The sequence below is a fragment of the Myzus persicae genome, unplaced genomic scaffold (assembly GCF_001856785.1).
Source record: "Myzus persicae strain clone G006 unplaced genomic scaffold, MPER_G0061.0, whole genome shotgun sequence".
NCBI classification, from domain to species: Eukaryota; Metazoa; Arthropoda; class Insecta; order Hemiptera; family Aphididae; genus Myzus; species Myzus persicae.
In genome coordinates this window covers 261,454-281,995 of record NW_019103076.1, presented here as the reverse complement: position 1 = coordinate 281,995, position 20,542 = coordinate 261,454, and the positions used below count along the sequence as shown (strand labels likewise).

Sequence of the window (20,542 nt, the reverse complement as noted above, 5' to 3'; positions counted from 1 at the left end):
TTAAATGTATTTGTATAAACTATGTCTTGTATAGTTTTGTGGAAACTATTCTATATTTACTCAGGTATATTTAACGTGTATTATTGACTGAAATTGTACAAGATATTTCAACAAAGTTTAATCAATTAACAGATACAGCCCGAACTGCTATTAATAACAAATAACAAACAGTTCTTAACAGAAACAAAGGATTCCAAATTATGTGTAATATTACAAAAATATTAACTGGTGAAAAAGAGAAGGTAGGTTTGGATATACAAACGCCTTACATGGGGTCCACACTTAAAAAACAAGCGTAAAGCTCTCAATTCAAGACTCCACCTTCTCAGACCCTTACTCCGCTCAAAGCTCTCATTAAAAATCAAAAGAACAATATACATGGCTCTTCTAAGACCCATGTGATGGTACTATGGCATACAACTTTAGGGTTCAGCCAAACCCTCAAATACTAGAACAATTCAGGCATTTCAGTCCATTTATCTACGTCTAATACCAGGTGCCCCTTGGTATATTACCAATGAATCACTTCATAAAGACATCTGCATTCCAACCTTAAACAGCCTTGCCAAAATTACCTACAAAAAAACACACAAAACATTCAGTACTCACTCTAATCCTATAATCACCCAACTATCACCCAACTATCATCCAATCAAATTCCAGGTAATCCACCCTAACGTCTGAAAAGGAACTGGTGTAGGGACCTACTTTCTCCTTAAATCGCTTTCCACGGGGTGTCGCCAATGGGCAACTCCCCCCCCCCTGTAAATCAATTCCCATCACATTTACTTATTGTATAATTTGTAAATACAAATTGTAAATATTATGTTTAGTTCAATAAAAAAAAAAAAACTATTGAATACATAAAAAAAAAGGTTTGGATATACCAGAAGATTTAACCAGCAGCGACATGACGTATTTCTAGTTAGCGTTAGCCCCAAATCCCCAATAACTTCGTCAGGCGTAGAACACTCACTTTCTTTATATAAAACTAGGTATGTTGACACCAAACATTAGGTCTTTCAAGTTTAAAAGTTAAAAAAATCATTGATTGTACAATGCAATAACTACTTTTAAGGTAAAATATATAAATTTTAAGTAGAAATATATAATCTATTTTAAGCATATTTCTTTTATAGATCTTGTATACGACGAAGATTAAGACTAGTAAACCCAATAATTAATATACTCATATCAATAAGTAACAATACTAATTTTTATATTAAAATTAATAAAAAGTTAAAATGAAAAAAATAAAAATAAAAGTTAAATTTTTGTGGTTTTTTTTGCATATTTTTGAAAAATTAGAGCATATTTTAAGAATTTTTAGAGCATATTTGGTCAGTTTTTAGTGCATATTTAATAGTTTTAAATTACAATAAATTCACAGCCTTGCAAATGACTTATGACAATATAAATGGAATACAAAATATCCTCGGCTGACTTATATGATACAATTTACTTAGGAATAAGGTACTATCTCCGCTCAAAATCATTTTTGAAATGACATATTCTCATTGAATTCAATTTTCATCACAACCATTACAGTAACCCACTTAACACTTGCTATACTACAGGCGTCTACAGCAGAGTAGTGCCTTATTGTCCAGTCCACCTTTTTTTTTTATTAAATTGCTATCAACCTTTGATGCACTCAAAGTTTTTTCCGACAATCAAAGATTGAGTAAGAAAACAATAGCTAATGACAAATGTGTGTAAAAATAAATAAAAACAAGATTTATTAAAATATCGAAATATTTCACGAAACATAGCAAAATATATATTTCATGCATTTAAAAACACCAGTATTAGTATAATTTTAAATCGTGATCAAAACCTTGCATGGCATCGCTATCTAGCGACAAAACTAACAGTCATCGTGAGGAAAAGTGTAAAAATGTTGCGACTGATGGCGCTAACGTTATCTTATCCTTAGGCGCCCGAATTGACCGAAATTAATGAAATACAAACACCCTCGATTATACGAAAATGAATAGTTATAACTTATATTGGAATAGTAGTATTACGTCTATTGGTCAAAATAATACACTACCTTTCAATTAACAAACACACAACAATTCAGAATTTCAGAAACTAATTTTAACATTACATCTGATTCCTATTTTTCGTGAACAACCTCCTCGGTAAAACAACGGATTTTTATGGAAAGCAACTAGCAACTATGCTAGACGAAAACGTGCATCATTCGTACTCAATGAATGGTTTACCCCATACATGGGAAAAGCCGAAAATGTTGATTCTTGAACAATTATGTATAATTGAATAAATAATAATATAGGCCCTATGTGCGTTTATGGTTTATGGCATCTAAACACGGGAAGTCACCAAACCTTCAAATCTATCAACAAATTAATCATTCCAATCCACAACACTTAGTTTAATAACTGGTGCAGTGGTACACCACCCTTTATTTTTGGTAATACTTTGCTCGTAGATCTGCAGATCTACTTGCTAACAACATCTCTAAAACGGGAAAACAGCATGAATTCCACATAAACATTTTTAATCCCGCTTAACCACTGGAGGGAACCATCGCTGGATGATTTCCCTCATCTTGTGCTTCATGTGTTATTTTTATTATGTATGTATGTTATGTCAGTCATCTTTTTTACTCATTGCGTTATGTAATACAGATTGTAAATTTTCTATTAAATAAAAACATAAAAATAAAAATCTCGCTTAACCAATCATTGAAACTTCATTCAATTATTGGTTATTGGTTACTACTTATTACTAATAGGTAATAACTAATTAGGCATTTTTGTTATGTGACCAAATTGATATCAGGGTTTTGATACATTGATATTTTTGGACATACAATAAGCTCTAAATAGGTTTTCCTTCATATGTCTCATACCCACTGAACTAAAATAAACTGTATTTAGTTCAGTGACAAAAATTCCATTGCGTTAAATACTCTACAAGGATAACTGTAGATAACTGACAATCGTTTTGTATTTTGAAAATTTAATCCACTGTATTTTGTAAATGAATTTAACTTTAAGAATCTTCTTTGTCACTGATTTGTTTGTTAAATATTTTTAATATTAATATTTTTTTTATAACTGTTAAAAATCAACCACTGCTGGAGATGAAACAATTTTCGATTTTACACACAGTAATGAATAAAGTTTATTTTTATTACATATTATTTTCAGATTTTAAACAAGTAATTACTAAAAAACTTTGATTTAACTGTGTAACAATATACAACTATTTATATTAGTTTATACAATATTTAGTTATATGTTTACAATGTATACCACTTTCAGCTGTGGCTTTTATTATTATTACTTTATTATTTTTAGTTTATTAGTATACCGTTACTTTATTAATTAATATTCACTCTAAAATACTGAAGTAGTGAAGTACCTCCTTAGAGAAGGCCTCTTCTCTCTGTCGTTTCTTTCTATGACATTATTTATTATTTTTTATCACTTTTATCACTATTAAGCTTAGTATTCTAATTTAAGTATATGAAATAATAAATATAAAATTTTGAAAAAAAAATTACGTCTTCACGTAATTGCGGTAGTTTGCTCTATATTAGCAGTAGCATATTTTCATATTATTACAAAATTGACAAGGGACAATAATTTGTTGTAAACTCGCTTCTTTTTTTTAATTAAAAAAAAATCAATTATGTTTGATTAAAAAATATAAAAATAAATACATTTTTAAATCTTTTAATAACCATATATTTTTTACCGTAATTTATTCTAAAATCTAGGTTACTTATGTATGAGAAACATTATCCTAACTGTTTAGGTTTTCACCACTTAGATTGAAATAGGTACCTAATTGAAAATAAACACCCTTTAACTCTAACTACATATTACCATTTCACCAAATACACCATTTGTCGCTAACTATATGGGTACCATAGCAGCAATTTTGAAATTTATCATTACATATTTCATAATGAATGTTGAGGAACTTGAATAGTTTAACGATAACTTGTTGTAAAACAGTTATATAAATTATAAACAAATATAAGTATAAATTGCACATATTTGAATCCTGATTCTTGTGATCCCTCCTTCTACGTTGGTCTGTCTTCCAAATTAACTATCAGTTATCACCACCCTTTTATTTGCATCTTGGTATAGGAAGTAGATACCAATATACCATACCAATCTCCATGTCCACTTCTATAAATTGTATTCTGACAGACCAGTGACAGTACGCACCATGAGGATATCATTCAATATCTCAGTCCTTTGGTCTGATTCATTAAATCTTGGGCTGCTTTGCAGTTATTCAAATTTATTTGTAGGAACTTATTATAATTCGGCTGTGAACTGGGTCGTCTGTCCAACACATGCTTTTAACCTAACCTTTTCTTTAACCTTTTCTTAAGTTCCTTCTTGAAGTGCATACTGCCTCTTCTGTTTCAGAGCACTAGATGGGCAGATGGCCTCTCTTTCCACACCTAATACTTGATCACAAATAATATGTCTCATTAAACCGCAATTAAACTGTAATCTACGAACTTGTAATAGCATGTACAATATGCTGAAACATTTACTTATAAAAAATAAAAAAATAATATGTGATAAGGATAACAGATACCTAGGTTTGGTAAATGTCTTATTAAAAAAAAATTAGATGTGTATAGAAAAGAGTTCTGTAAGTCATGTAGGCTTAATTTAAAAAAAATAAAGAAATGCACGCACCATGCACGTGTAATTACTAATTATATACACAAATCATCGTAAAATGTCGTTACGTTCTGAATTTAATACACAATATTTTTCAAGAGTATTATATTGTATTGATAATTGTTTTTAGTACCTATACAATTTGAATAAAAATATTATACTCTTAAAACCGGAAATATTCGCAATCCACACTCTGCAGACACAGGTAATAATAGATGCCACAGTCTGGAAGGTCTACCTTATTGTAGACGAGACACGTTTTTTCGACTATAGTATCTATATGAGAAATTCGTGGTTTTAGAGAATATGCTTGGCCTTGCAAAATATAATGGGTACATGAACCATGATCTCATCACGATTTCAGGCGTATCGCCGTGTATGTGTATTATAGCATAGAACTATTTTGCACGTTAAATCGTTGATTCAATCGTAATACGTTATTACGTTAATACATAATTTAGTATACCTATTTTATAATTCTCGAATAAACGTATACAATATATTAGTATAGTCATATATGATATATTGATATAAATGTGTGTATAGTGATAGTGTATACACACAAATATATAATAATAATAAATATATAAATATAATGTATAACGACCATTTTGTGTGTATTTAGTAATTATTTTACCTACTAATAAATAATAACCATCAATAGGTACCATTGTACTAACATGTAGAATACCCGAATGAATATTATATATTACATTTAGTAAATTAAAAATATTCTACTATTCTAATTTAACTTATCAAGTATTCGATAAAATATTATATATTTACATCTATAATGGTTAAACGATAGTAAAAAAGTGTCAGATTAATTATATTACTATTAAAATTAAAATTAAAAGTAATATAGACATGCAACATTTACTAAAGAAGTAGGTATGTTATTTTCAAGGGTACCTAATCATAATTCATTAAAAAATGTTTATAATAAAATTATTTTTATCGTTAGACCTTTTAACAATAATGACATGTGTATAGAATTAATATATTTAATTAGGTAAATAATAAGTACAAATTAAAATACTAAGTATATAGTAGAGGAATAATATTAAAACAGTTTAATAAATTAATTTCAATATTTATACACCGATAACCAGACATAAAAGTGTATATGGGTATTTGATAAAAAAAATCAAACAACCTCCTAAAAAGAAAAGAAAAATATTCAGAATGCAGACTGCAACTATACTTATAACCTAACCTAACCTAACCTATATAGGTAATAGGTATGTACCTAATGTATAAACGTATAGTAGGTAGATTAGCTATGAATCAGTAAATAATGCTATTGAATTATTTTTAATTTCTAGACATTTCTTTAATCATTTATATTTGTTTATCATTTTATTCAACTAGCAATTATAGTATTTACATTTATCTATTTTGTTTTTTAGCTTCTAGTGTAACTAAACATTTATCTACATTATGAAAATTATTGACAAAAAACTTGGACACTTGGTTTATACAAGTTATAACCTAACGTCCTAACAAGTAATAAGACTAATAACCCATAATTTTTAAGAATATTTTTGATCTGACGATTGATAATTTAAATTATTGAAGTGCCATCGTGGCCCTACAATTGAAGCTAAACTTGACACTATATTTGTCATTCCTAAAAATCGCTATATATTAGACGTATATAGTATCTAGGTATATGAATATATTATGATATAGATTATTGGTTACTCGGGTTAGGTGATGCTTATTATAATTATTTATTTGTGCATATTTATGATATATAGTACCTAGATGGCTACATTATGTACTTGTATTTTTATTACATACATAATTTAGGGTGACCTTTTAATACCGTATTGACGTTAAGTTTAGTTTTTCTCGCACTCAGAAATTGATCGATTTTTGTTATTAAGAAAATAATGTTTACACAATAACGCATATTAAATTATTTTGGACTAAATAATAATGACGTAAATAAACATAAGGTGGCACTGGTAGTAAAAAATAAAAATTCTGATAGGTATATTATTCTATTCAACATATTTCATTGGACCTTTCCACTTTACAGCCCCTTTATATGTATTATATTATGAAGTGCGTAACTGTCATGACACAAATACAACCTATGTTATTATGGTAATATATGATGGATTAGGTATGTATTCAATTATTAATATTGAGACAGAAAATCGTTCGAAAACATGTCTATTATTTAGGTATAATTTATAAATATAAGTATTAATAATTTACTACTTTTGTTGAGTCATATCTATTAGTCGTAAGTAATAAAGATAAAGATAATTATTGTTATAACTGCCGTAAATCGAAGGCGACAATTTTTCTCAAGTCTTAAAACTACTCGCTAATCGCTATTATTGTTGATAAATATTTGTGGCGTTATGACGCAGCCGATGAGTCGATCCCATTGTTCGACGGTTGTCTACTTAGTATTTATATCTCGTACCATAATACTATATGGTCTAGAGATGGGAATTGTGAGTTTTGAAATATTCAGATGAATTAATTCACTCAATTCAATTTCACATTTTTCTTTCTAATTTATAAGCCCAATTACAACTTATTCATCAACATTCACTTGGCTTAAACCTAAATCATGAGTTATTATTGTAAATCGAATCAATGATTAATATTATCATACAAATATGCAATGTAAATATGCTATGTACCTATAGCGTGATACGATTTAGGGAAGAATCCAGAGTGAAAATCTGGGAGGCGCGAATGGGTTGTTAATTTATACCATCCAAAGAGTTTTATTACAAGTGTAAGACACGTATTCTTTCATTTCTTTTTTTTTGGCATAAAATGTATTTATTTAGGCTTTTCAATTGGTGAATTATTATAAAAGTTCTTCTGGAAGCTGAAACAAGGGAAAGTGTTTTAGTCTGTTTGGGGAGGGGGACATGGTCATCCGGATACGAGCACACTACCGAGTTGTTATAATCCATATTCTTAATGAGTAGGGATGAGAAGTTATATGAAGTAACATTTGCAAAATATATCAATAAAATATGTAAAAACTGGAATTTTAGTTTTTTAAATAATTTTTAAAAATATTTTGAATAACAATTTACAGTTGGATATATACTTATTATTATATATCTATTCAAATATAAATGTTGTAATATTCGATAATAAACGAACAATAGTTTATATAAATATACAATACATTAATACTAACACTTAAATTACAGTTTATAATACAATACTTAATATAAGTTAATAAATATAAGTTTTACATTTTAGCTAGGTTTGAACTATATATTAAGTATTAAAGTTTAAGATTACAGATTTTGTATTCAACTTTTTGATTTGATATAAATTGTACTACAAATGCAATTGTATGTACAAAAAACATCATTAATATGCAATTATTAAACAAATTAGGTACCGAAATATGTGAAAAGATGCAAATAAAAACCACAAATATGATCTCATTAGGTTATGGAACAGATTTTAATCTTACCTATCAATAAACTGAAGACATAGACAAAAATATGCCATAATTTCTAAAACTTTTCATCCGAAGTTATGAGCATTGAGTAATGAGTGAATGACTAATAGGCAATGCATAACGATTTATTTATCATCGCCGCGCCGCCGCTTTCCAGTGGACACGTAAATCGTTACCCAAATACCTAAAAATTATGCAGACAAGACCCCCGCAAAACATTATTAAAATCTCACACAAATAAAATTAAAATAACAAGAGTAGACCCAAATGATAACAATTAACATTATTATGTGACATGTAATTTATTTTAACTTATAAGTGTGTCCAGTAATAATATCATATATTTTCGTATAGTGCTCATGCCGACGATTTGTTATTTTGTTATTTGACAGTGTCACAAGAGTGTTATGAACTCATCATTAATATTTATCATGTCATTTTATCGTTTTCGAACGGTTTATCGTCATTTTTGTTATTGTTATAATAATAATATATTAGAATATTAAATCTTTCGGAATACTGTAGTTCGGGTCACGGCGCAGTATTTCAGTTTTCGTTGTTGTTACTGGTTATACGACGGGCCCCCCTTCGGTGTCCCAACAAAAAAACAGTCCTTGACGGCCGCCGTATTTGTATTGGTTAGCCTGTAAAATACTGGTTAGTACCGCGGTGTCTTTGTCCTCGACACCGTCGCCCTCCCGTCTAACATCGCTACTCGCCCATCGGCCATCACCGCTGCCTTCGCCGTTTGCCAACGCCAAGCCCAAGCGCCCTAGTCAGTAAAGTTGTAGACGTTGTAGTTGTCTGCCCCAGCCATCATCCTCTCCGTCTGACCAGTGACCGTCCGTCTTCTCCCGTCTCCGTCGTCCGAGTTCCGACCCGCTGACAGTTTCACTCTTTACTCTTTAGTCGTTTCAGTTTTCAGCGTTGTACTGTCGTGCGTCCTGCCGTTACTGTGTTCTCCGTGTTGTTTGTCAGTCTCAACTCTCACTCTTTTCTCGTTCCCGTTTGCAACTTTCCATTTTTTTTAATATAATAATAATATTATTATACACACGTTTGTGCCACAGGTTGGTACGTTCACACTACCGTTAATTGCTTACCGCTATCTACGAAAAACTATTTACATAATAATTTGTTATTGTTTACTACTTGCGCTATTTTATGGTTATCATAGACAATAAATACCTACATTTTAAGTCTGAATTATGATATTTTTGAAAATTATAAACAATATAATATTTTGATCATTAACTAGTTCATTGTCGTGTTTTTCGCAGACTGAACATAAATCATACATACGCCCGACGATACAATGGCCGTCAAAGGATTAACGCTGTTGGTAGTGGCTTTTGCGTTCTGCAACTGCGTGGTTGAAGGTGAGTTGTTCGGCAATCGGGAATCAGTCTCGATTGTTAAAAACAAATGTCCATCGGTAAACCTAGGTTTAAATATTAAATATTAACCGGTTTTAGATGTTATTGATCTCTGCTGTAGTTCTGTGCCTCGTTTGAACTGTTTGTTTATTGATTTGGGTTTGGTGACAAGGGCCATCGTTTCTATTTCACAATTTATTTTCTTGAAAATGAAGGTGCATATATTAATAGTACAATTACCTAAGATAGATCTGATTGTCTAATCACCAGTGCTTGGGAAGTTTAATTTACCTTATTAAATAGAACTTTGTTCAATTCCCGTTCCAGGATTGGAGAAAGAATTAATTTAAAGTTGTCAACGATTGCTCTTTTATCACAACAAATACAATATTTAAAACAAGATATTTAATAATTTGGATAATAAGGTGTTCACAAACCTGCTAAAATTTCACATTAAAACAAATTTCTAGTCTGATGCAATGGATGAATTTTGTTTGTGATATGTGCTCCTCAAAAATTTCTCAAAACCAAAAAAAAACAAGTTTTTTTTTAAGTATTGCTAATTTTGTTGTCTTGAATCTAGTTAGGTTAGATTAGATTCTAGGCCCTAGACGTTGATGAGGAGGTTTCTAAACATGTTCTTATTTGAGGCACTACTATTTTATTGTTAACGGGTAAGCAGATGATTTGTAATCATTGTTGTTTTCAATTTGTCACTCCAATGTCCAAGGTCTTATTACTGACTGATAGTATCAATTACTATTTGCATAGGCTACAGCTTGCACTTTGTCCACAATGGTCCTTATTATTGTTTTAATAATTAAACAAGTAAATAATAATTTTATGCCTGGTGTATTCTGCCGTCATAAGCAAAATGCCGTAAGTCCCAAAAAAATAAAAAATGAGGTTATAAACAAAAAATTATTCTGAAATTCGGCTTGTGTAGTTGAATATGCCGTGTGTCTGAAATATTACTCCAAACATATAATACAATCAATAATCAAATAACTTAAACGCCGTAAACCATAGAAAAATTCATGAGTACTAGGTAATAACGCCATAAAATCACCATACTAAGTATCAACGCAGTAAGTAATATTGAAGATACAGCATTTTATCTTTTAGTACATAGTACAAATTTTAATTGGCGGCATTTTGGCCTAGTAACACGGACTGGTTTCACATTATCGCCGTGAAGACGGGCCAAACATTTGTTATTTACCAAGTGATGTCACTATAACTTTTATGCACCAACATTTTATAGAAAAGTTCCCTGAATTAGATCGTAATTATATTACGTATGAATATTATCGATGCAAGGTTAAAGAAAAAAATATAAATAATTTTATCATATCAGAAATTGATAATTACGAGTTACGGCATTCTTGCTTTTGAATAGTTTAGCAAAAGTTTATACCAATACTAAGGTACAACGAGTAAAGTAAAATATCTTGTCAATTATTAATTTAATCATATTTATTATTGTTTCATTGCATTTGTTGGGTAAAATTACATAAAAAACCATATATCATATTTAAATAATTAGAATGTACAAGGTGTTATGATTTTATGAAAATACAAAAATGCGTTTTTCTTAAAATCGTTTTTTGGTGACCTACGGTGTTTTCGCTTATGACGGCAGTATTGTATATACACTATTTCGAATACCCGAGTTTGGAAATTTATTCGGCCTCGGAACCGTAGGATCACTGATTGGCCAGTTGTCGGCAGCGCAGCAACAGCATCTAATAAAACTGCTCATGCCCGAATTGTGGTGGGTTTCTGTCATTTTTTTCCAAAATTATTTGAGATAGAGTATAGCATGTAATATATATTATACATACACATCTAATTGCATTAGATACCTTTTGTTTGTCATAGTTATTACCTATAGGTACTTCCTTTTTTTTTTTAATTAGTAAAAAGATCATAATAGGAGCATTGTGACTTAATAATAGTCCACCTAATACTTGCTTAATTTAAAAAAAAAAATATTATTTTCCACATAGTTTGTACTGATTTCAAGTCAGTCATCAACTCTAAATGTTTATTTTCCATTAATAATATACTATAGGTATTAATGTACTTTTATCAGTTAATCAAATACTTAATGTTAACATTTTTAGCCATACTCATTAGTGAATTTACTTAATGTTTGATTAATAAAAAAATGTACCTATATATTCTTACTGTAATAACGTAGATTTAACGTGTAACATGTAAATATAATTATTGTATCGAAACTTTAATTTAACAATATTTTTCAGAACCATTACAAAATTAGAACTAAATTTATGTTATTATAAAAATTTCTTTATATTACAAATTTAAGTTGTTGTGTTTAGTTGTTGTTGGCGTTTCACTGTATATTGTATTCACTAATCTTATTTATTTTTATATTAGGATCAAATGATTGTACTTTGCCATGGTTAGTAGACAACAATCCATTCATCTCCAAGGTTGAATCTTTCTCTGTCAACAGATGTCCTACGCCTATTATTGGTGATCCAGCTAAAGAATATTGCTGTTATAATACTGACGGAAAGGTGGAATGTTGCAATTTTCAAGAATTTATGCTCTTTGGGTACGTGTGAATGTACTATTATAATATATATATTTTTTTATTGATATTATACCTGGCAACTTGGGCTATTAGCTGTCAGTAGGGAGGAACGATTAGTTTGAACACATGTTTGTGTAGGGTGGTAAGAATTTGTTGCTAAAAATCCCAGATGGCTAACTACACTGGCCGGTATGTACATTCAGAGCCTGTACGCAACTGAATGTAGACACCGCGCCACACCAGGCCACTATTATTATATTTGTTAAAGTCTACATTTTAATTATTTTTATATTTTTCAGGTTGATTTGCCTTATTCCAATTCTTATTGTTTTGCTGATTCTTTCATCCATTCTCAGTTGCATCTGTTGTTTATTGTGCCCATGTTGCGCTATTTACAAACGTAGGCAATCTGGCAGTAAGTAGTACTTTAACAAATGGCTTATTAAATATTCATAATTAAAAAGACAAACTAGTTAAGAAATAACACTAATAACAACAACCATACTTAATAGATGATTTCTAAATCACTTTTAGAAGTAATATAGAAGTATTGATATTTATTTATTTATCTTGTAATATTCCCTTTTAATATTGCAGTTCCGTTTTCACAGCTTGTTCTGGATAATATTATTTTCTTCATGCATGTTCTATTAACATAAATTATTTATTATTTGTTACATTAATGGTCATTTAAAAACCAACGAATATTTTGATAAATATGAATTAATATTAATCAGATTATGAATATAGGTTATTAGTTATTATAACATACATAGACAAATTTATAACAACGCACCTTCTCAAACTATAATATTCCAGAACAAAATAGAAGTATGTCTAGTATTGCATGATTTTATTAGTACTTGCACCTTATGTAAAGCTAAATATAACTAAGTATATTGCATTTATATGAACAAATAATATTCAACATTTTTCTATTTCAATACTCTTAATATAAAAAATAATAATGATGCAATATATCAGCTATAAGCTATATTCTATATTTCATTAATTTTAGATTTTATACATTTAAATTCATGTTATTTTACTACTCTAGACTTTAATAGTAAATGTTCTTTAACTACTATCAGTTTCTTAATTCAATTTAATTTTTATATGAAAACCACTCATATTTTCCTTAATTATATTTCAACAATTCCACATTGATTATTGAATAAATACGCTTAGCTTATAGATATTTATTTTAAATCAAGTTATGTAACTAATTTAGTTGATGTTATTTTTAAAACTAAAATTGAATATTATTTGCTGTATTGGTATTTTGAAAATGCATGTAATTGTGTCGGTTGTGGATTTCATAATTCCCGTGAATAAAAACTGACTACAATTTAATGCATTTTCACAGGTTGTGTTTAAAAAAATATTACTGCAGGGGTACTTGTTCGACCGCTTTCAACCAATTGTGTCATTATAGAAGGTTTGCCATCTGTAATATCCAATCATGGATCCTATTATGCTTCAGGTATTATTTATATTTTATGATAATTATTTATTAGTTAAATTTAAGTATTACGTCCCATATAAGAGTAACCTCAAACGGCTATCAAATGTTTTTCTGATCCAGTCACGAAAGACCACACCATAAATTGATTTTTGTCTTATTCAAAAATTGCTTTACAGTGTTAATTTTGCCAACAATTTCAAGAAATTAACCATTATTATTAAGATTTTGGTTGTAATTTATGTCAGAAGGAAACATTTTAAGTCTGGAAAAAATACGGAATGAAGTCAACATATACTCTATTCCAAATAAGTCTGGAAAAAATAGCGCATTCAGGTCTGCTGTGATTGGCTACAATTATCGGTTACTCGTTGTGATTAGGCGCTGGCAGATAACACCTGCGCAAATCTGGATGTATTTTCATCGTACATTTTTCCAAACTTATTTGTAATAGAGTATAGTATTTTTATTGACAACTTGATTAAGACAATATTGTGTGTCCAACTTTTGAATAACTCATGGAAAAATGATAAAGAAAATGTTATTGGAATATATTATAAGATAGAACTTTGTAGTGAGGGCATAGTCTACTGAAAGTATGCTAATTGCAGATGGGTAATAGAAAAATGGGTGTACCAAAAATATGCTATTTATATTCAGCACACATAATTTTGAAAAATGTAATTACATTTAAAGTGATCAAAATAATATCTATACAATTACCATCATAATGTATATATTTATAAATTTATACTATGTATTCATTATGTAATTTTTTTTCAGCTTCAACAGGTTCTACACCTTTAATACCTAATGAGTACCCTAAACATTACTAATAGTTAAAATATTTAACTAATGCAATTAATTCATCAATATTAGGTATTACTTTATAGTATGTTAAGTGTCTTTGATAAATTTAATAACAATTTGTAAGTAATTTAGAGTTAAATGGATTTAAAAATGAACAATACATGTTGACATTAAATAATAATACACTTCTTAATTGTAAAATTAAAAATTAATTTTTCATGATTTTTCATTATTGTATTAAGTATTACTATATACATATATATATATTTAATATTATATCTAAATTTATATTTTTGAAAATATTTATTACTTTATTACTAAATTTAGTTTTTTAATCTGCATACTATTTTTACACATGCAAATATAATATTATTGTATTCATTTAAAATAAGTAAAATATTAAGCTGCTGTCAGTGATGTATTTCTTTTTATATATTTAAAATATTATTTTTATTAAATACATTTAATGTTAAGCGCAAATATATGTTTTTATTTACATACTCTTATTATTTTAACATTGTATCAATTTAATAATTTAATACTAAGAATTTTTTCAGTTCAAACTGTTTTATAAGGTTGCATATAAATCCGGTGCCAAATGCATTTAAAATAATAGTCTGGATGTCAATTAATTTATTTTGCTACATTAGATTTAACACAATTGTTTTTTTATTTTACTTTTTAATTGGTTGAATATGTAAAACTTTTTATGCTGTTTTATGGAGAATAATAAATATTATTATATCCGATAACATTTTTTAAATTATTTTGGTGAAAATTTTATAACAAAGATTATTATTTTTACAAATAGTATAGATTCTGTAATTATTAAACAATAATTAGTGCCATTGTGAAACCAAAATAAATAATGGACATTGAAAATACTTAAAATATGACACTTTTATCATTCTATTTTTAAATAAAACAAACCAAAGTCTTTGATAAATAGTTTTTTTTTTTTTAATACATTAAAATATTTATAATTTATTTTAACAAGTATTTTAAATGATTTGAAACTATAAAGAATATAAGATAAAAATTATGTCCTATTTATTTTACCAATTGTTTTTTGGGTGTACAACTGTATAGCCTCAATAAGTTTCAGTTGCATTAACTAATATTACTTGTGTATGTTCATTGTTCATACATATTTTAAAAAGACATTATTTCATAAAATAATATGGGTTTTGGGTAGGTATAAACCTATTGTTTTAAAAATTAAAACTTTAATGATTTTTTTAGCTACAGTATAGGTAGTTTGCAATTTTGATGGATTTAGTAGTTAAAATTAACATTCAAACAAAAAAAAAACTTATTTTGTATGCCTATTTTCCATAGATTTTAGTTGCTCTAAGAAATACTTTTAAGGAAACTTGTATTACATTTATAAATATTTCAACTCAAAAATAAAAATGTTATACATACGTCAAATAAAAACTAGATTAATTAATCTTAAGTCAACAATTTAAACCATTAAAATCATGTTTAGTGTTAATATGCCAAGTTTATTTTAAGCATTTAAAATTTAAAATTTCATAAAAATAATGTGGCGTGATGGTTAACTTTTTTTTAAATTTTGCAATGAAATCTTATTTTAAATATTCAAACCTAAGGTAAAAAAAAATAAAAAATATATTAACGGTTTTTAAATGAAATCATGTTTAAAAAATTTTTAAATAAATGAAAAAAATATAAACCAGCTATAATGAATTTCTGGTTCTACTTTTGTTTTCAGCACAAAAATACACTTATGATAATACAGATACTATAGTAAGTATGAAGTAGTATAATATGTGGACATGTGGTCATCACTCAAACAGTTCTTTACCTTATTGTTTAGGCAGTGACCCTTAATGTCACCAAGAATTTTAATGACCTTTTGGTTAATGTTAAAATTAAATAGTTTTTACAAATTATAATGATTATTGTTATTTATTGTATTAAAATAAAAATAAAAATAACTTAATTATTCATAAGTTTATTTAAAACAAAATTTACGACAAAAAAAAACACTTACTGTTTTATGTTGTGCGTTGTAAGTGACCTTAAATACAGAGATATAACCCTAAGGCATAGTTATAGCAACATTTAGAGAATATATAGAGCTATAATAAAAATATTGTATTATTTCCTCTTTTTAAAATATAATTTTTGTTTGTTTATTTTTATTAATATTGAGATAATGAGAATATGAGATGCATCTTGATCCTTGGTTGTCATCATTTATCCTAAAAAAATTATAAAATGCATATTATTTTTAGGCAAATAAATAAAAAACATATATAGTGTACATTTTATTCCGATAAATATTATGTATGGGTAGGTACTATAAAAGTTAATGTCTTATAGTTTGGAAAATTACTTTTATTTTACTTACAATTAACAAAAATGTAACAAATTAAAAACCAATAGGTACCCAAAGGATATTGAATTTTTCCGTTCAATTCAAAATTATACCTATGTTAAGAATATTGGTATTTTAGTATCTATAGTACGTTTACTCGATGTACAATAATTAAAAGTTCAATTTATTTCCAACATTAAATAAACGTATGAGCTTCGTTCAAATCGTTGTTATAAGTTACCTATAGGTATATACAGATGTGCGATATAAGTAGTATGTACCAAGGGCGTCTGCAGGGATGTAGTGGCGGGGAGTGAATGCAGTTGCCCTCCTTGGATTTTTCTATATCATTTATCATAATTCTTAATCAATATTAGAGCTGGGATTTGAATGCCCTAAAAATTCTGATCCATGCACTAAAATAGTGAACTAATTATTTTTTATTTTTGATATTTTCAATACAAATTATGATGTATATTTTAAAGGATTATAGAAAAAGTGTTACAAATAGAACTGATCGTATTGGATGTAAAATCTAGAATTGCTCTAAAAAAAAAATGGAAAAAAAAACGATCATAAAATTTAAAATTCTTATTCAAATTCATAAATACATGATACGTGAATGTTATAAAACGAGCATCGCCCAGCACAAAAACAATGAATAGTGCATTGAAATCCCAGCCTTAATAATTATGTAGTATAAAATATCACAATATAAATATTTATTAAATTATAAATAAAAAACAAATTGGATAGTGGAAAATTGAAAAATTAAAATACTTTGCTCCCCCCCCCCTCCTTTTGGCAAATACCTGCGGACGCTCTTGGCGTATAGCTCATATAAATTTGTAACAATATAGGTTTATGTTAGGCGAGCTCAGAAGCACATTAAGAATTCAATCTGTACTGCCATGTACTATCTATTATGCTGACTAAATTTCTATTTTTTGAAATACTTAAATTTGTACTTGAATAAATGGTATCCACGGGTCTTTGAGGAAATCTTGTACTTGTCTGACGATACGGTGGTGGTGCACAACCTGTTAAATTACCTACTAATTAGTTTGGGGGAAGCCAAGTATTTTGATCAAAACACTAAAATAGTAAAATCCAGGAAGATGTGATATGGATATTTTAATCATCATGATAAAGGTATAAAATGTATTTAAGAACTAACATAAATTAATATTAGTGCAGGAAATACATCAAATTGTTATGCTTACTTCTAGTTTGTCTGCGCTTATAAATCGTGCAAAATGGGCACAGAAAACAACACATAGTGCCGACAACTGATAGAATGATTAACACTATTAAAATAATTGGAATAAGACAAAAAAATCTGAAATATATACAAATTATTCCATTATACTGAACCTTTTTTCCTTAGACGATTTTGTTATAATAATTAAAATATTTTACCTAAAAGCGAAATACTCTTGAAAATTGCAACATTCAACATCTCCATCCGAGTCGTAACAACAGTATATCTTATTTTGGTCTCCAAAAGTTGACGGACATCTGTACAGTGTCTTTAATAAAATCTTTGAGTAAAAGGGATTACTTTGAGCCATCCACGGTGGAGTACAATCAGTGGCCCCTTTAAATTGTTATAGAACACTGAACAAGTTTTTTTTTTATTGACTAAGGTCCCTGCAATATTTCTATACATTTTTCATTAAAACGACCTTGGTAGCTGACAACATTTAAGGTACTTCTGAACTTTTGATTTAAAAAACATAAAGATTTTATGAAGAAGTTTACTTTGAATCCGCCGGATCATATATTCAATATTTTAATATTTTTTTAATATATTTAATATAAAAATTGAAAAATTAATAAAATGTGAAATGTTTACTTCTTTCAAGAATTCGCTTAAGTTGAAAAAGTGTTTTTTCCGATGCAAAGTAATTTTGTTTATGCATTCAAAATTTCAAACATTTTTACATTGTTTAAAGTTGGAAGTACTAAAATTTTTGTCATGCGTATAGCTATTTCAAGTCCATAAATTGATTTTGAATATTTTTATCTTATGACTGAAAAATATGTCATGTGCATGAGGGACCCAGTGAAGGTGTGTAATATACCTACTAATATGAATATGATGTGGATAATTGGGGGGGAGCATACACAGTAGTCAGTACACACGCGCTACAATGATCATTCACTACCTACACGAGAAGTGACCTCAGGGAACGAACGAATTGCCAAAACACAACTCCTTATCACTGACACGTTTGTAAGGGCCTTAATTTCGTGTTTACTAACTACTTTGATCTGTATTTTTATTTCATTTTCTGAATTTTAGACGCATAAAATGTAACGCAAAAACAAAAAGTAATAATGCGACGATGATAATAATAATAATAAATAATTGTCAAGTATAGGTAATCACTTCTCAGCTATTCTATGCGATATAATATGTATTGAGTGTACTTCGCCATGAGTGGGTCATGTCAGAGCCGAGCTTTAAGTGGTGCGAGGTCTGGGGCAATTTATTTTAGGCGAGGCCACCGAATATAATTTTTTATAACGCTAGGCCCAAAATGTCATACAAATGCCCGAGGCCCGGGGGGCAGGCTAATCCCTGCCTAAAGTTGTGGATGTGTTGAAATTTAATTCAATGATAGAACATTGTAGGTATAAAATGAAAAATGATTTTTATCGGAAACGCGTTTCTACCCAAGTTCTAATTGTTTGTAACCATGTGTGGTTTTCAAACAACCTACTTATTGACTAGGTATTGGATAGGTTAAGTTATAACTTATATATGTGTGCATTAATATTTCATAAGCTTATTAAAATTACTAAGGTATTATATTATTAACCTGCAAATTAAGTAAATAACGGAAATAATTTTTTTTTAATTTTTTTTATGTAATCCATTTTATCAGTTATCTAAACCTTGAATTTATTTAAGTATGCACTCGTAAAATGGCAAATAAGTGTTTCATACTTCATGATGAGTCAATATTCATAATATGTGTACCTAACTACAGGCACGCCCGCAGAGATGTAGCTCACTAGGTGCAAAATATTTTTAATATCAATATAAGATGTGGGGGGCTTTGAGAGGAACACTTATTACATGACACTTATTACATGACATATATTATTTATCATCAATAATGGGTATAACAAAATATATTTAAAACATAACTCATTTTATTTATTACTTCTTATAAAATATAAAAATTAGATAGAATTTTAGATGTATAACACACACATACATTACATATATTTATATAAATAATGGTGTTGGTGTACCACAGAATAGATGTCAGATAACGAAATTTTGTTCTGGACTTTTTTTATGTTCTGGACTTTTTTTAGATATTGCTCAAGCATTCGATAGAGTTTGGCACGAAGGCTTACTATACAAATTAAAACTCTTCATGCCAGCTCCCTACTATCTTCTTATAAAATCTTATCTACAAAATCGTTCGTTTGTCGTACGACAGGGTAACGACATCTCATCTACTCACTCAATATATGCTGGAGTCCCGCAGGGTAGTGATTTATCCCCGGATCTATACAATGTATTCACAGCAGATATCTCTCAATCTAGTAACACGCTTCTTGCCACATACGCTGATGACACAGCTATTCTTTCCTCCAGTTCAAATCCTAACCTAGCTTCAGCTGCATTTCAGGACCATGCTAATAAAATCGACGAATGGGCCAAAAAATGGAAAATCAAAATAAATACAGATAAATCTGTGCAAGTTACTTTCACATTAAAACAATCTCCCCGTGAGTGCCCTCAATTAATCATGAACAACGTCCCCATCCCTGTCCGAACCGAAATAAAGTACTTAGGCATAACTCTTGATAAAAGGCTAACCTGGGGCCCCCAC

At 28.6% G+C, this 20,542-nt stretch overlaps 2 protein-coding genes and 1 long non-coding RNA gene across 10 annotated transcripts in view; 1 reads left to right on the top strand and 2 right to left on the bottom strand.

Moving 5' to 3' along the window:
• The first annotated feature begins 8,914 nt into the window (after window positions 1-8,914).
• Window positions 8,915-14,400, top strand: LOC111033723. 3 transcript variants are annotated; one of them, XR_002604460.1, is made up of 6 exons: window positions 8,915-9,203; window positions 9,414-9,512; window positions 11,913-12,093; window positions 12,372-12,487; window positions 13,439-13,555; window positions 14,318-14,336. XR_002604460.1 is itself a non-coding variant. In XM_022314610.1 (6 exons), the coding sequence occupies exons 2-6, from the start codon at window positions 9,449-9,451 to the stop codon at window positions 14,368-14,370; spliced, it is 504 nt and encodes a 167-aa protein (XP_022170302.1). In that variant the 5' UTR covers window positions 8,915-9,203; window positions 9,414-9,448; the 3' UTR covers window positions 14,371-14,400. The 3 variants fall into 3 exon arrangements, 2 of the variants coding, with proteins under 2 accessions (XP_022170302.1, XP_022170303.1); XM_022314610.1 differs by having other exon boundaries at window positions 13,466-13,555; window positions 14,318-14,400; XM_022314611.1 differs by having other exon boundaries at window positions 8,915-9,207; window positions 13,466-13,555; window positions 14,318-14,400.
• Window positions 9,418-12,067, bottom strand: LOC111033726. The gene is made up of 2 exons (XR_002604461.1): window positions 9,947-12,067; window positions 9,418-9,574 (listed from the first exon to the last, which is right to left on the bottom strand). It is a non-coding gene; the product is annotated as an uncharacterized LOC111033726 (long non-coding RNA).
• Window positions 14,401-16,363: 1,963 nt separating the features above from the next.
• Window positions 16,364-20,542, bottom strand: part of LOC111033724 — a 10,234-nt gene continuing 6,055 nt past the window's right edge. The window contains exons 2-5 of one of the 6 annotated variants that reach the window (XM_022314617.1): window positions 18,108-18,305; window positions 17,912-18,027; window positions 17,649-17,740; window positions 16,364-16,572 (exon numbers count right to left, since the gene is read on the bottom strand). In XM_022314617.1, the coding sequence (XP_022170309.1) occupies window positions 16,564-16,572; window positions 17,649-17,740; window positions 17,912-18,027; window positions 18,108-18,259 (369 nt within the window). In that variant the 5' untranslated portion in view covers window positions 18,260-18,305 and the 3' untranslated portion in view covers window positions 16,364-16,563. The remainder of the gene's footprint in view (window positions 16,573-17,648; window positions 17,741-17,911; window positions 18,028-18,107; window positions 18,306-20,542) is intronic. The other 5 variants (XM_022314613.1, XM_022314615.1, XM_022314614.1 and 2 more) reach the window with 5 other exon arrangements.

Bases quoted from the DNA above. Each gene is read 5' to 3' on its own strand.
- LOC111033723 (XM_022314610.1), top strand. From the start codon at position 9,449: ATGGCCGTCAAAGGATTAACGCTGTTGGTAGTGGCTTTTGCGTTCTGC. The intron at 9,513-11,912 runs GTGAGTTGTTCG...TTTTTATATTAG, and splicing joins CTGCAACTGCGTGGTTGAAG to GATCAAATGATTGTACTTTG. The intron at 12,094-12,371 runs GTACGTGTGAAT...TATATTTTTCAG, and splicing joins CAAGAATTTATGCTCTTTGG to GTTGATTTGCCTTATTCCAA.